The 14969-nt window shown below is 41.5% G+C and overlaps 1 protein-coding gene and 1 long non-coding RNA gene across 4 annotated transcripts in view; one reads left to right on the top strand and one right to left on the bottom strand.

Annotated features, from left to right (window-relative positions):
• The first annotated feature begins 748 nt into the window (after positions 1-748).
• On the top strand, positions 749-13037 carry LOC119176252 (uncharacterized). Its single transcript, XR_005110456.2, has 4 exons — positions 749-1069; positions 4085-4335; positions 8581-8639; positions 12156-13037. It is a non-coding gene; the product is annotated as an uncharacterized LOC119176252 (long non-coding RNA).
• LOC119176251 (alanine--tRNA ligase, cytoplasmic) overlaps positions 8065-14969 on the bottom strand; it is a 93242-nt gene continuing 86337 nt past the window's right edge. For all 3 annotated transcript variants that reach the window (XM_037427447.2, XM_075877401.1, XM_037427446.2), the window contains one exon: positions 8065-8390. In XM_037427447.2, the coding sequence (XP_037283344.2) occupies positions 8157-8390 (234 nt within the window). In that variant the 3' untranslated portion in view covers positions 8065-8156. The remainder of the gene's footprint in view (positions 8391-14969) is intronic.

A 14969-nucleotide genomic window follows, 5' to 3' on the forward strand; every position in this document is an offset into this window, starting at 1 on the left:
ATAGGACAGTCCACCCCCCCCCCCCCCCCCACCTCTCTACCCTCAACCCCCTGTTCGCACGCCTACGCCTTCAAGCCCGCAACCACACCGCCATATATTAATCTGGTCTTCCTTAATTCACTCACAAGTTGAGACATCTCTTCTAAATGGACCAACACGCGCACATGTATATACAACCAGGAGTTGCTATATGATGTGTTCAAGCTAACTGAAAGTTATTAAAAAAGAGGGCCAGCGATCGAGATGCGACTGCTGCAGCAGCGTTTAGACGCCACCTCGCTCGAACTGCTTGTTTTGTTATTTTTTGTTTATTTCTGTTAGCATTGAATGAATTCATCAAATAAATTTTATTACTCACACTACGAACATCACTCGCTTAAATTCCAATACATGTCCAGTTGTGCATCACATCCATAAACATGATGTAGAATTTCTATCCCATCATAAACATTTCCAAGTTACTTTTCTCCATGCTACAGAGCATTGCCAGCTTTTGCTACAAAACGCGCACAATGTTGCTAACTGGGGCGCGACATAAAAGTTCACTAGAGGGTTTTATAGACGTAACTGCTCAGTAGATTACTTACCGACTATATAACTGACCCAGGCAAAGCGACGAGGTTGGTACTACCAGCGAGCAGCCACGTGACGCTGCGTACCAAAGCAAAAGCAGCCAGAGTGTTCAGTGTTCTCGAGCCACAACAGAACTACCACAACCTCGTAAACCGGTGCCAACGCGGACGCGATACCTGAAACTAGAGTTACTGTATGTGCTACCTGAAAAACGCCGAACACGCTCCCCGTTCTGGCATGAAGCGACAAGTACACCAAAGCCCCTTTAGAGAGCGCTGTTGTCGCGCGCGGTTCACTTCACATTTACACACTCTGATTCGCTGGTCGTGTTTCGCGCCACAATATTGACGTACGTGCCGGGCTGCAGAAGTTAGGAACTTTCTTCCTCTTCTAACCACTACCACCATTTGAGGCCGAACTCCACTTTGGTACAGACACCGTACTACTGAATAGTCCGTAATGTCAGGCACGACGGGCGCGATCATTAAATGTCTAGGTAAGTCTGGTAAGGCTGTGAGCGCCGCTGGCGGGACGCCATGTTCATTCGCTGACGCGCCTTGTGATGTGGCTGATATTATGAAAACGCGGGAAGGTTTTAACGTATAACGTTGTAGTAAGTGGTTCCTGAAGGAAACGAAAAAAGGAGCTAATTTCTGTCTGCCTTGTAGGCGACGCGGCTAAGCTCCTTGTACGGGTAAGGCGATAAAAAGAATAGCTGAAAGATATCGGCGACAGCTACACGGCGTCAGGAGATCGCGGACGGCGGGCTGATCGGCGAGAGCTTCGCTGGCGTCAGAGATCGCGGGCAATACAGCCGTTCAGCAAGGTATCCACCAAGCGAGCAACATATAAAGCGAAAGGCGCGCCACAAAAGCACCGAACTTTGAAAAAAGAGAGAAAATTAATTGCTGTACCTAACATGCCTTCGTTTTCGTTCAGCGTTGTCATGCACGTTATATAATTTTATTCATATAGGCGAATTACGGTGACAGTGGCTTAAGATTAGGTATTACAATTCTTTCTGCAAATCAGACGGGAACACGGCAAAGCGTCATTGGCGGGGGAGGTGAAATGTGAAAAAGTGCGGCCACCTTCTCAAGATAAGAGTATGCATACTGCCGAGCACCAGGTCGTGGCACTTCTCTACCCATTAGAAAAACCGAAGGGTGCCCGGCGGCGCTGGGAATCGAACCGAGTACATTTGCATGGGAGGTCGACGGTCTACCATTTGACGACTGCTGCGACGCGTTGGCCAGTCAGCTGCAATAAAATATGAAGCCCCCCCCCCCCCCACCCTTTCCTCACTGCCATATAAAATGCCGTCATAATAGCAAATAATAATAATAATAAAACAGAAAGAGAGGTAAAAAAAGCAACACTCAAACGATTTATAAGCAACATGTTATTACATTTGACACACACTAAGTACTATTATATCATTATCAATTCTGCTTACATGTTTCTACAGGACACAAGCAACCGCACTTGTGTTTAGGCACCGGTGTAATATGGTGCATGACACCTATTACTGAGGTACTGAGGAAGCTGATATTTCTCGCTGGCACGAAAAAAAAAAATTCACGATTTCAGCCTAATTTGTATAAATTCATACTTTTATTCCATTAAAGTTGTAAATATTTGTATACGCTATATGCAAAAAAAAAAAAACCGGCACTAAATGAAATTGCATAGTTAAGGAGACATGTGATTTGAAAAAAAAAAAAAAAAGTTGCATTATTTTGTAGCCTAGGGCAATGATATTTTAACTGTATATATAGGCTTTTGTGCTGATTTCAAATATGTAATTAGTTCTATAGTGAGTTGTACAGTTTTCTTTTTGTGCTAAGACAATGTGTAAAGTATAGTTCTCTTTGAACAAAGTTTTTAGGCCACTAAACTTTTATTGTTCTGAGTCATTGTTAGCCCATATTGCTCCACATTAACTGCAGAATACAAATAAGTATCAAGAAAGTGTATATACGACATCTTGATGGACAATAAAAATTATACCATGAGAATTCTTAGAATCTTCAGCCCATATGAATTGTTTGCTTTAGATTCAGAATAATTAAACTAGCAATATCAAGTTTTAAAACACGTACTTCATTCCAATTGGGCTATCAGAAGTACCAAAAACATGATATCCAAACTCAAAAAGTTTTCAAAAAACAAGACATTTAGAACAAGACATTTTAAAGGTATAAGTTAGAGCTTATCTATGTGGAAAAGTTATGTTTTTTAGTATGATTTCTTCCCTCACAAGAGCTTGGCAATCCTGGTAGTTTTAAGCATGGTGGCTTCAGTGAACCCCTCAGGCAAAATGCAATGGCAAGCACCTGGGTGACAATTTCTAGGGGACTCTGGACAATAAGCTCTTTTTAGTTTTTAGTACCCACCTTGTGCTCTCAAAAAGCAATTTCAACCTACTTCGAGTTTAATTACAATCTTCAGTTGTTTTTTTTTGTTTGTGAAGGTAGAGAAACTAAAGTAGTGAAATAAATATCAAGAAAAAGAAATTCTTTTTTGAAAAAATGTTCCATTGTCCGACTCACATCTTAAGGAATGGAGCATTTGGTACGCGAGTGCATCAGTAGTTGCTTAGCAGTGATAAATATTGTACTGTTTGTTTTATGGTATTAGCCGGGAACCTGCCTAGCTAGTAAGAGGTAAAGAATGCTTTACATTAACTGCCAACTTACATAAAAAATAAAAATGTAAAAGATACCCGCTGGATTTTCTAAAAATGGAGTACAGCATTGCAAGAAACTTGCATAGTGTACTGTCTCCTGAATAATTGAAGAAAATATGATTATACTGCTATTGTGGTACCCGCATTGGGCTGTGTTTAAATGCATGCTTTTATGAATTCTATTCAGCCAAAGACCAAAGTAATGCTGCATGTGTTTCGTAAAGTACACCAAAAAAATGTCATGTCTCCTCTTTGCAAAATACTGATTAGAAGCTAAATTGGAGTAGGAAAGAAACTGTGAATTGCTTTATATGCAGGGTACATTACGCATTTTGAAAGGCAGCATCAATTTACTGCAATACTTTTCCTAGTCTTAAGTTGTTTCATAAACTGACAGAAAATATGTGTTACTTAATAGTCAAAGCTACTGAAGTAATATATAACATAAAAACTAAATGTGTTGTAAACTTCATTAATTTTTCAGGATTTCAATATGAATTCATACTTTTCTGAGTGATCAGTTGGTCGGCTGCTGCTTGCATGCTCACAGTGCCCACTGCAGGCCTTCAAATACGTTTTGCTCATGGAATTTATATCTAGCAAATTTACGAAAGAATGCAGATGCTTGAATGGTCGATAAGAGCTCGCTAGTGACTTCGCAAAAATATGGCAATTAAGTCGGCCATGTGAAAACACCAGACAGTGTGCATCGTGACTGTGACTCACAATTCAAAACTTTTATGGACAAATAAAATTTTTTGGCCACATTCTTAAATAGTGGGGGAACACAATAGTCATACCAATTTCTGACAACTTTTGCAGGTGCGGTGAACGAGGAAAGAGCTCCACCTCAACAAAAAATACAGGAAAACCCAACACGCCAGGGAAGCAAAATAAAGTTAAAAAAAACCACCTCAGCACATGTAGTGTGCAAATTCAGTAATGCTAGCATCAGTCCTCTACGCATAGTGACAGCAGGAGAAACATCAGCCAGCATACACTACATGCTTGTTCAACACCCACCTAAGCGGCCTGTGCGCAGATGCCCAAGATGCAAAAAGCGCAAAATCAAGGTAACAATAACTAGCTTATCGCCTGTGGTGTACATATTCAGTGATGGTGAAAAATAACAAAAATGCCGACCAAGGTGAAATACACAAAAGTTAAAAAGACGTTTTGGCTCCCCACACGGGAGCCTTGTTCCCGGGGGAGCCTTGTTCACACGCAAACACGTTCAGCCTCCAGATAAGCGGTCTGTGCTCAAAAGTTTTCAAGGAGCAGGGCCTCTCCTAGAAACAAATTCCACATTGAAATAGTTCACATCCCGTCCACGGCATTAAGTGAAATGACTTGTCAAGAATTAAATCAGCAGCACAGCTGCTGATTTAATTCTTAATTTTTAATAATTGTGGTTGAGTGATTAAGTGGAAAAAGTGCGACGTAGGAAAATCTTGCTTACATACATCTAACTAACAAAATATTAAGCAGCTGCGTCAAGGCAGTATACCAGAAGATCACAGTGCATCCACAGCTCCAGGAGGGAGATCTAGTAGTTGTGCAAGTGGAGATCAGCAAGTTGATTATTAGCTGAATGTTGATGATCTGTGTGACTTCGGGGACAGATCACTGCAGATGTCAGTTAACGGCAAAACTTGTGTTTCCTGCAAAATTTCCCAAGAGCTTCCATGAGGGGTAGTGAGCAATGAACTGGTGCAATTTTCGGTTAGTTAGTTGATTGGTTGGAACAACTTTATTCAGGTCCTGTAGAACGCAATATCCGGTGATCTTTTTTTGCTTTAAATATGTGTTCAAACATTTGCCACTCTTTTTCTTGAATTGTACCTGGTATTTTTTCTAATGAATTAGACAGAGCAGTGCTCTACTAAAAGTTTGGCATCATTTGTATAGTATTGACAGTTAGGTTCAGCTACCACCATTAGCAAGTTTTTTGCCCACTTTCGCTTGCATTTATCTTATCATTTCTATATTTCAATTGAAACTACAGGCAATCTCTCCTATACTTTCTTTGGCTTCAAGTGATTTTGTGTAACTAAACTGAGCTGCTGAGGCGCCCTACTCAAGAGGGTCCTGCAACACTTTTTCAGCATGGTCAGAAAATGTTGCTGATCGGTAGTCGAGGCTCCCGGAAACACACGAGGCAAGCATTATAGAGCAGCATGCAGCCTGCAATTAATGATTATTTCTTAAAGTTAGCTAGAAATAGTTCTGTTTTTCACAAATGATGACATATACCCAAATTCATGGTCATTAAGCATCGTGAGCTGCATTTTTACTGTGGCGGCTGCCGGAGGCGGCCACATGTCTGTGCGTGCTCACAATCACGCTGAAAGTAAGCTGCACATTCCAAGAAAAAAAAAGTGTCCAAGGTTGAGACACGCGTGTGAAGTAACTTCTTTCCCCCATGCCATTCCTCTCTGCTTAGCTTCCACGTGCTCATTGGGATAAGAGACGAGAAAATAAATGCAGGGCACGACAAATCTCTGCAACTGTAACCGTATTTCATAGATTATAAACTTTTTTAAAATTTCATTTGCAAGGCAATAAACGTTGTTAATGAAGCCATTCAATAGCTACATAGAAAAGTGTCCCAGGGCCCCTTCAACTAACGTGCTAACTCAGCAGCTTTGATGTCTTTGGATAACATATTGAGGTTTATATTGCCTGAACACTTTGCGACACCTTTGCTTAAAAAAACGTTCTACATCTGCTACCGTGGTCATCAGCAGTACTAACTCCCTTTCCCTTGTCTATGCCTAGTCTAAATACAAAAAAAAACCCAAAAAAGAAAATGAGAGAACAGTTACTACACAACTTCAATGGGTACAGCAGTCGACTCTCGTTAATTCGAACTCGAAGGGACCTCTGAATTTTGTTTGAATTATCAGAATTTCTCAGATGACTCTGGGTGAGGTGACACCACAAATTATGATGAGCCATTGATTTTATCACATTTAAAATATTTTAAGTGTCTTTAAGCCCTAACTGCACACAGTGAACAGAAAGCAGAAGTGTTAGGTCCATAAGTTTATTGGCCATATACTGCTGATTAGACCTTTTAAAAAATCATGAATTTCTAACTGCTTCATTGCTATAGGTGCCTTCAGCACAAAGCTCTCTGTACCAGTCGAGAAGCATCACGGTTTACTATGCGTGTACTTCATTTCAAACATTTCTTTACTAGCAAAGCCTCTTTCCTTGAAGGCCTCAGGTGCTTATTTTTCATTTTTAGACTGTTAGGATTATATAAGAACACATATTTTTGAATAGTAGTGGGAAAGCAACTGATATTTTCGGGTATAAACCTACAAAAAAATATGAATGAACAGATCGATGGAGTTTGAATTAGGAGCCTTTTAAATACACTGAAAGAATAGAGGGCCAACCAAAAAAAATTCAATTTTATTTGTATTAACCAAAAGTATGAAATATCATAGTTCGAATTATCGCGAGTCTATTATATACTAAAAAGCACTGCATTGGCTCCCGACAAAGTTTCTTTCATGTTCATTTTAGTTTCATAGTTTCATATATAAAATAAATCCACAGTTAATTTCTCCTATGCTTCCTTTGACTCGGTTGTCTGTTGGCTTCGTGTGGCAATATGTAAAAAAAAATCAAACTTCCCTGGTTGAGTTGTGCTGAATAAACTTCATTTATCCAACCCTTCATTTTCATTTATTCTTATGTAGGGTTTAACATCCCAAAACCACCACATGATTTTGAGAGCCGCCGTAGTGAAGGATTCCGGTCATTTGCCCAACCCTGGTGTCCTTTTTGTGGACTTGCACTTTTTACGGGACTCCTGAACTGTACATCTAACAAGATTGCCAAAGAGATAACATAACTGACTGAATGTGTAAACACTTTGAATAATGAAGAAATCAAACAGAAAAAGTACCCCAGATATAGCTGCCAAGCCATCATAGTCCAGTAGTCATGTACAGTTAAAACTCGGGATTTATCAAAACCTAAATTAAAGAAATTCACAATGTTCCCAACCTAACGAAGAAATTACAGCTTCCTGGCAGCTGCCTATATGGCTCAATGTTGTCATAAACCCTAATTAACAAAACTAAATTGGTGTCAAACCCTATGTAACAAAGCTTTTCCTGAAATAAATAACAAAAGCAATGATATTTTTCTAATTTTGTTACAGATGGCTCTTTGAATGTGCACTCTAACGCTATTGTATAATATCTAGCCCTTCTGATAATAACCATAGCTTTATTTTGACAAGACTACAAGCTGCCCCCAGTGCACTGAATAATGGATACAGCAGTTAGCAGTGCTATAACTCATGAGATCATGCTTCGGGTGGCAGTGGTTTAGTGTCCCCATATGTTGCCTGTAAATGCTCACACAGGAGCACTACTGTGGTTGCTTAGGTTATTTCATAGCTTATACAACAGATGGCACCGATTGTCTCCTCATAACAGTCTTGCTTGACCTGCTTGCACAATCATTGTATTTGTTCTCCTCGCCTTTGCACCTGTGACAGCCTTGTGTATCTGCCTAAGTGGCTTGCATTGCCCACAGATAGAGCCTTCTATGTCTGGGGAATGGAGGATGCTTTATGTCCAGGCTACCCTCGTGAATTTTTTTTAAACATGGGTTGGTAGCACATACAATGCTGTGGTAATGTTTGGGTGTCGCTTTGTTACAATTTTAGAGTGCAAAAGCCAAAAATTATTGATTCAAGTGTGGGCATAACTTTGTTAAATTGAGTTTTAACCATAGTGGAGTATGACAAAAATTTTTATTCTCTGCGAGTCAACCACAACTCACTTGAGAAAATATTTATTCACAATTTAAACAGAAAAAACTGACAATGTACATATAAGCAAGACACCTGCACTACAAACTGTGTGGTTTATCATAATAGGACATCTGATGTCTTCTCGCTCGATTTCCCCGCACAATGACATTTGGCAAAATTGACAGCTGCTTGTTCGAGTGACTTGAAATCCATATCTGGCCCAAACGATGCCCTTGCATAACAATAAGTCTCTGTTGTATTCACTCTAGAAGACATAAGCTTATACAAGGTGACATAAGGTCCAACAGCTTTCACCCAGGCCTCCGCTTGAAATGTACTGGTCAAGAATTCCTGCAAGTGAAAGGGAGGGGCAGGGGTAGGAGAGGTTAAGGAAGCATGAGCAAAACTGCTAAATAAAAGGCACCTGGTAGTATTCGCCTTCCCCTTTCCGGTGTCTTAGTCCTCCACACCCCACCCTCATAGTATCATGATCTGTGTTATACGGTCACTAAAATATATATATGCATGGGTTTGTTTGCAGAGAAATGCTGAGCATCATCACACCAAACACCAGTGACAACAAAAGTCCACAGTAACACCGTAAGTAACATCGTAAAGACTTTATCAATGTTATCCGTGCCTCTGAGCTAGAGCAGAACAAGAAGGCATAAGAAAAGCCTGCCCAAATATGAGATTACCAGTAAAGGCCAGGACTCTGCCATGGTTGTGTGGACCCAATTAATGTGTCTATCAACAAGCTTTTAAATATGTCAAATCTTGGCTTGAGTGTGCTATTTGGTATGAATTGTCATGAAATATGAATGAATGAGGTATCTGCATCAAATAACTTGCTTTTTATACATTTTCTCAGGGCCTTTACTTTGAAGCAAAGTGCAGACACACTACAAAAAGAAGTTTCCTAGTAAACACAGTGTTTATACAAGCTGGTACTGCCAGAATTTGTACTTGATAGCTTAAAAAAATAAAAAGAAGCCAAACAGATATTTTGACTTACAGCAACGAAGAAATGTTAACATCATTTTACGACATCCACTCTGCTGAGACCAATATGCTCTCCTAGTTTATCACAAGTACAATTAAATGCGTTTATTGTAAAGCACTTCAGACATCCAAATCTTTCATTATGTGCCGTATTTATGCACCTAATGAACCAACTTTTTCTTTAGAAAAGTTGATGCCAATTTGGGGGGAGGGTTTATTACGTGGAAGAAAAAAAAAGTCACGGGAGTTATAATAACAAGAATTCTGCGTGATTTCTTTGCTTGTTTTGGCCCAAGAAATGCGCCACAAATCTTTTTTGTAGTCTGAAGTTCTTTTTGTTTCCTCCTAAAATGAAAGCGCACGAATCGACGCCGAAGTGTCATCCAGCTGCTCGGTTCCCATGCTACAGTGCATGCTGTTGGTAACCCGCCATGTAGCTAGCGTACTGGTCGAACACGCCCTACACACCATGTGCCCCCAAAAAGCTCACAACGACAAACCCGAGAACAAAAACACAGCATCGAATGGCAGCACACAAAAGTTGCGGTAGACGTGGGTGCACGACGTGCTGTTGAAGTGGTGGGTGTGGTTGTGCTTTGCATGGCCTCCGAGATGGCGGGCGCGCGCCATGTTTTTATGCTGCGTGCTCGCCATTTCGAAGGCTACGTGCTTTGTATTTGGTTTGTTTTTGTGCCACTGTGCTTGCGTGGCACTATCAGCAAAAAAGTTTCTCCTGCATTGGACAGATAGCGTTTTGCCAGAAAAGGCGCTAAGGTCCCTAGATAAAACAAGTTTCCAAGGTAGCGTCACTCATTGCTCTCGACGCCATTCCCCTCACTCTCTCGCTTACCCTTCCTCTTCTCCGCCATCTGCGCCTGCAATCGGTGCATTCCTTACACGTGATCTTGCAAATGGTTGGTGGTGTTATTTATTATTATACAGAAGGTTCAAAACGAGTATGTATGTGCATATGGCTCCAGCCGGATTCTCGCTTTGACGAAAGACGAAATCGCAGCCATGACATAAACTTGCAGATTCCTTCAGGGTGCATGTTCAAGGCAACATCCGAGTTTTCTAGCAATGCTGGGTTGCAGTAAAATAACAGAAAACAGCTTCACTCTCTTTAACGTACCTTGTGCTATCAGAAATGGTGCACATCGTGTGAAGTGCAACTATGGAACGTATCATGCGAACGCTTTCACGCAGCACTGTCGATGTACGTCGACACGACTCTGCGAAGCCAGTTTATTTGTAGGTTTTTGTTGAAACGCCAGGAACGCGTCTATCACACATCTAGTGCATGTCTATTGTTACAAATGTTTGTGGAACAATTGAAGGGTTTAATAAACGCACTTTCAGGAACATTTCAGCCACTTTCTCTAGAAGGCGGCATAAAGGAGCCAAAACACAATGGCGGGACACGTCACAGGTAGAACTCCGAGTTTTTGTGAAATTTCCTGCACTGCATCTGAATTACCTGGCATTACAATTGCCACAATCTGTGCATTTTTCAAAAAACAAAACAAAAACTGCCATCGCAGTGCTGTTTAGTCAAGAATTCGTATCAGTCAGGCCGTGGTTTTTCCTTGTGTGTGCACAAGCTGGCTGTAATCACTCGTCACGTCACGCCGTGTGATCACTGACAGGATCCAGCAAGAAGCGTGTTCACTTTGTCACAGCATAAGCATGAGCAAGCACAATTGGAGAAACGGACGAACTGTGATGTACGACGCGAGACGCCATGGCTAGTGGTGTGAAATATACAACTGCATCATGTTGTCAGTTTAGTAACACACATTCCGCTTGCTCTTGTGTTGCACCGTTTGTATTCTAATAGGTAACCGTTCATTCTACTACTCATTTCCTTCCATTTTGTTTTATTTACGTCTATTAAACGTGGCAACAGAACCAAAACATTCGCCTTTTTATGAAAGTTTTGAACTTTCTAGGGGGCGCTCCAGGGACATACGCGAAGAAGAAAGGGGAGGGGGTCGCTATCTTGGAAACTTGTTTTATCAGGGACCTTAAAAATCGCGACTTTCTAATATTGATTGACGTCGTCCACACTCGCACTGTTCGCAACTGTTTAGCATGGTTGCTAAACTACGCTATGACATTTATTTCATTGTTATTTTGCGATATATTGGCTTGATTTAATGTTGTTTCGATTTTCAACGACACTGTCTATCATACTGAAATAAAAAGAACAGATACATTGAAAAAAAGTCTTTTTTTTTCAAGGACCAAGGTTCATTAGACACTTTTAGTTGGGCATACTTACGTAAGGAGCCTATGTACACAGCATAGCGCGAAGGGAGAGAAGTGCGCATGCGCAATACGTAACGTATCTATTCCATGGATGCGTGTGTACACCCGAAAAAAAAAAAAAAAAAATGCGGCGTGCGTAAACGTGACGAGGCGGAGCGTATACGGCACAACGCTCTCGCGATATCTTGATTGAAATAGGAACCAGATAGCAAAATGGCAGCGATGGTGTTGAATGCAAAGAGCAACAAAGCCAGTGCAAATCGAGTATATTTTACTTTGAGGGACGATGTTGCGCTGGTAGCGGAAGTACAAACTAGCGGTCCGTTTAGGAATCTCGAACAAACCGACGTATACCATAGATCCGAAATGATTCGGCTTGGCTTGGATGCTAGTGGCCATAACGATGGCCGCTACCGCAAGAGTGTGCTAAAAAGAACCCGATAGCTGGTTTATTTCTTATAACATACGTCTAGTTGAACCAAACGTATCTCAGTACAGTCAATACAGTGAACTGAAAGTGTCGAGTACTTCGCATGCAGCGTACGCAACGAATCGTGCCGCGTACGTAGGCTCATTAGTACGCCCAACTAAAAGTGTCTATTATGCAAGTGGGTTCAATACACGAGTAAACACAGTAGGTTTGTTGTTGGCAAAGATTGTGCACTGTACTGTATACAATGAGTATGCTTAGCACGTTCAGTGGTTTGGCATGTAACATAAAGTGAAAAGGTATTTAGTAAAAAAAAAGTTTCCCATTTCATTAAAATGCATGACATAGGTACACCTTTAGAGCACTCAATGCCCATTTGGCCTCCCTAATCACTAACAATGTTGGTTTTTCCGCAGACCCAGCAACATTCTGAGGTTTCCACAGAACAGAAGCAAAGGATGAACAGAACGACAGAACCAGTTCCTTTTTTGAGCCTTTTAAATAAGATCATAAACAAGATTGATGATTGATATGTGTGGTTTACATCACAAAACCACCATATGATTATGAGAGACACTGTAGTGGAGGGCTTTGGAAATTTCGACCATCTGGGGTTCTTTAACAAGCACCCAAATCTGAGAACAAGGGCCTACAACATTTCCGCCTCCATCGGAAATGCAGCCGCCGCAGCCGGGATTTGTTCTGGTGACCTGCGGGTCAGCAGTCGAGTACCTTAGCCACTAGACTACCGGGGCGAGGCAATCATCATAAAGTAGCATATTACCAGACTTTTCTTCAGCATCACTGCTGTCATTGTCAGCTTTCTCGTTACCTGTGATGATTTTTGTAATGTTGTAAGTTATCTACTCCAAGCAAATCATCATTTTGGTAAGACTACCTTACAGATTCTGTGAAGTCTCATCACAGCTCTGTGGTCTCTGCTGTGGTGTTGACCTACACTCTTTAATGCACACTTAAACGAGCGAACAAAGAGCAATTCAGTGTCAAAACCAAAAACTGATATGTAAGCCATACATTAATAGAACGTTACTAAAAGCAGCTTTTTTAGGGTCCCTAGACATTATGTACTGAAATATAGCAATAGATCAATTGAATTCACTGCCATGCAGCATTGCCACTATCAACGATCATCAGTCTTTTCAATTAGCCCTCCACTCGTTTCTCGAGCGAGATAACACTTTTTATTGGATTACTTAATCGTATTTAATACTGATCTTTGATTGCGTTCATTTGTGACATGTTGTTTATTTGTGAAATGTTACTAGTTATTTGTGAAATGTTATTGTTCATGTAATATATTTCTAGTTTTCCTTTCCAATAGCTGTGTTCTTGAAATGAAATTGTATTTCATTCCTAATAAATTCCCCCCTATGTAATGCCCTCCGGGCTCTTAGGGTATTGTTGCGTGCGTTCAGCGAGCCATCCTTTTGCCGCGGCCGCCAGAACGGAAGAAAGGCTGTCGCCTCATTTTGTGGAGATAAGGAGCAGCGCGAAGACGCCTGCTGTTTTCATGTACTCGGCGCTGCGTGGCAGAAATTACTCAACGGAGCACCGCTGTCCTTCGGGTCCACGCAGAGATGCGACACGTGGCGTCTTTGTAACCCCGGTAAAAACCACAATTCTGAGCTTTCGCCGGTTACGGACGTCGGACCACCACGCGGTGTGTCTCTGACTGATGAGCTGCCGACGCTCAAATCAGTACCAGATGTCCAGGTATGGCCCCTCTGATGATGATGATGAGTAGTTTTTAGTGGCGCAAGGGCCAATTGATGGCCAAAGAGCGCCATTTCAATTGACTACAGATATGAACAATGATATGGTGCGTGGCTGTAAAGGGGCCTTAAAATTCCTCGCTCTAACGCGGGTTAAAACATGAAAGTAATAAAATCATGACAGTGGCGTGACATATGTGTGGTGATAGCTGATGGCAAAATGTCATGATAATAAAACCATGATGAAGATATAGTCACCGCAGCCACGACCACTCTATAGAGGTCGTGCTACGGATGACCTCGAAATATCGGGTGAAAGCTTTGCACATCTTTTAAAAACGTAAAAAGTGTTTGCAGTTTAAAAAGCGGATCCCTACCGATGAGCATCCCAGGGTGTAGAGGGAGCTGCTGTCGGTAGGGCAGTAAAAGTGCTTTTTTCTTACAGCATCTAGCTCATTGCACTGGACGAGAATGTGGAGAACTGTAAGGGGCTCTCCACATCTCTCACAATATGGTGGATCACCGGTAGACAGAAGAAATGAATGTGTAGAATGTGTGTGTCCTGTTCTAAGCCTTGTTAGTATTACTTCCGTGTGTCGTGATTTTGATAGTGGCGGCCAATAACCTAGTTGCGGCTTAATAGCATGGAGTTTATTATCTGTGTGTTTATCCCACATGCTCTGCCAATACCCCCTGAGGTTTCGTTTTATAAAAGGTTTTAAGTCAAGTACAGGGACTGGTGTTGATGCATTGGCAGTAGTGACATTGGCGCAAGCAGGCAGATTGTCGGCCAAAACGTTCCCTTGTATTTCACGGTGCCCTGGAACCCAGCAAACAACGACATGCTGTTTTGATGTGTAGAGTGTGCACAGAAGTGAGTAGAGTGACACCAGCACGGGGTTCTTGTGTTTTTTAGGAGTTTTCAGGGCTTTGACCACGCTTAGGGAATCTGTGTATATTACCGCCTTTTGTAATTTTATCTGTTTAATGTGTTTTACGACCGCCAGTATTGCGTAAGCTTCTCCTGTGAAAATGCTTGCATTAGGATGAAGAACGCCGGCCTCGGAAAAGGATTGGCCTATTGCTGCATATGACACAGAAGTGTTTGACTTTGACGCATCAGTAAAGAACTCAGTTCATGTGTATTTATGTTGTAGTTCTAGGAAGTATGTACGTATGTGTGCAAGTGGTGCGTGCTTTGTGACATCAACAAAAGAGACATCACAGTCTATAAGCTGCCACTGCCACGGTGGCAGATATGTTGCAGGAGCCATCAAACTGTGTTCAAGAGGCACACCTGTTTCTTCGGCCAGGCTCCTTACACGCAGCGCATAGGGCTGCCTAAACGAAGGACGGTTCTCGAACAAGCCAGAACAAGACAAATCATTAATTGTCAAATGGGAAGGGTGTTTCTTGTCTGCCTTCACCTTCAAAAAGTACAAAAAGGACAGGGAACATCTTTGTAGGTGGAGCGACCATTCATTCGAATCCACGTAC

This window comes from Rhipicephalus microplus, chromosome X, assembly GCF_043290135.1.
Source record: "Rhipicephalus microplus isolate Deutch F79 chromosome X, USDA_Rmic, whole genome shotgun sequence".
Taxonomy (NCBI): Eukaryota; Metazoa; Arthropoda; class Arachnida; order Ixodida; family Ixodidae; genus Rhipicephalus; species Rhipicephalus microplus.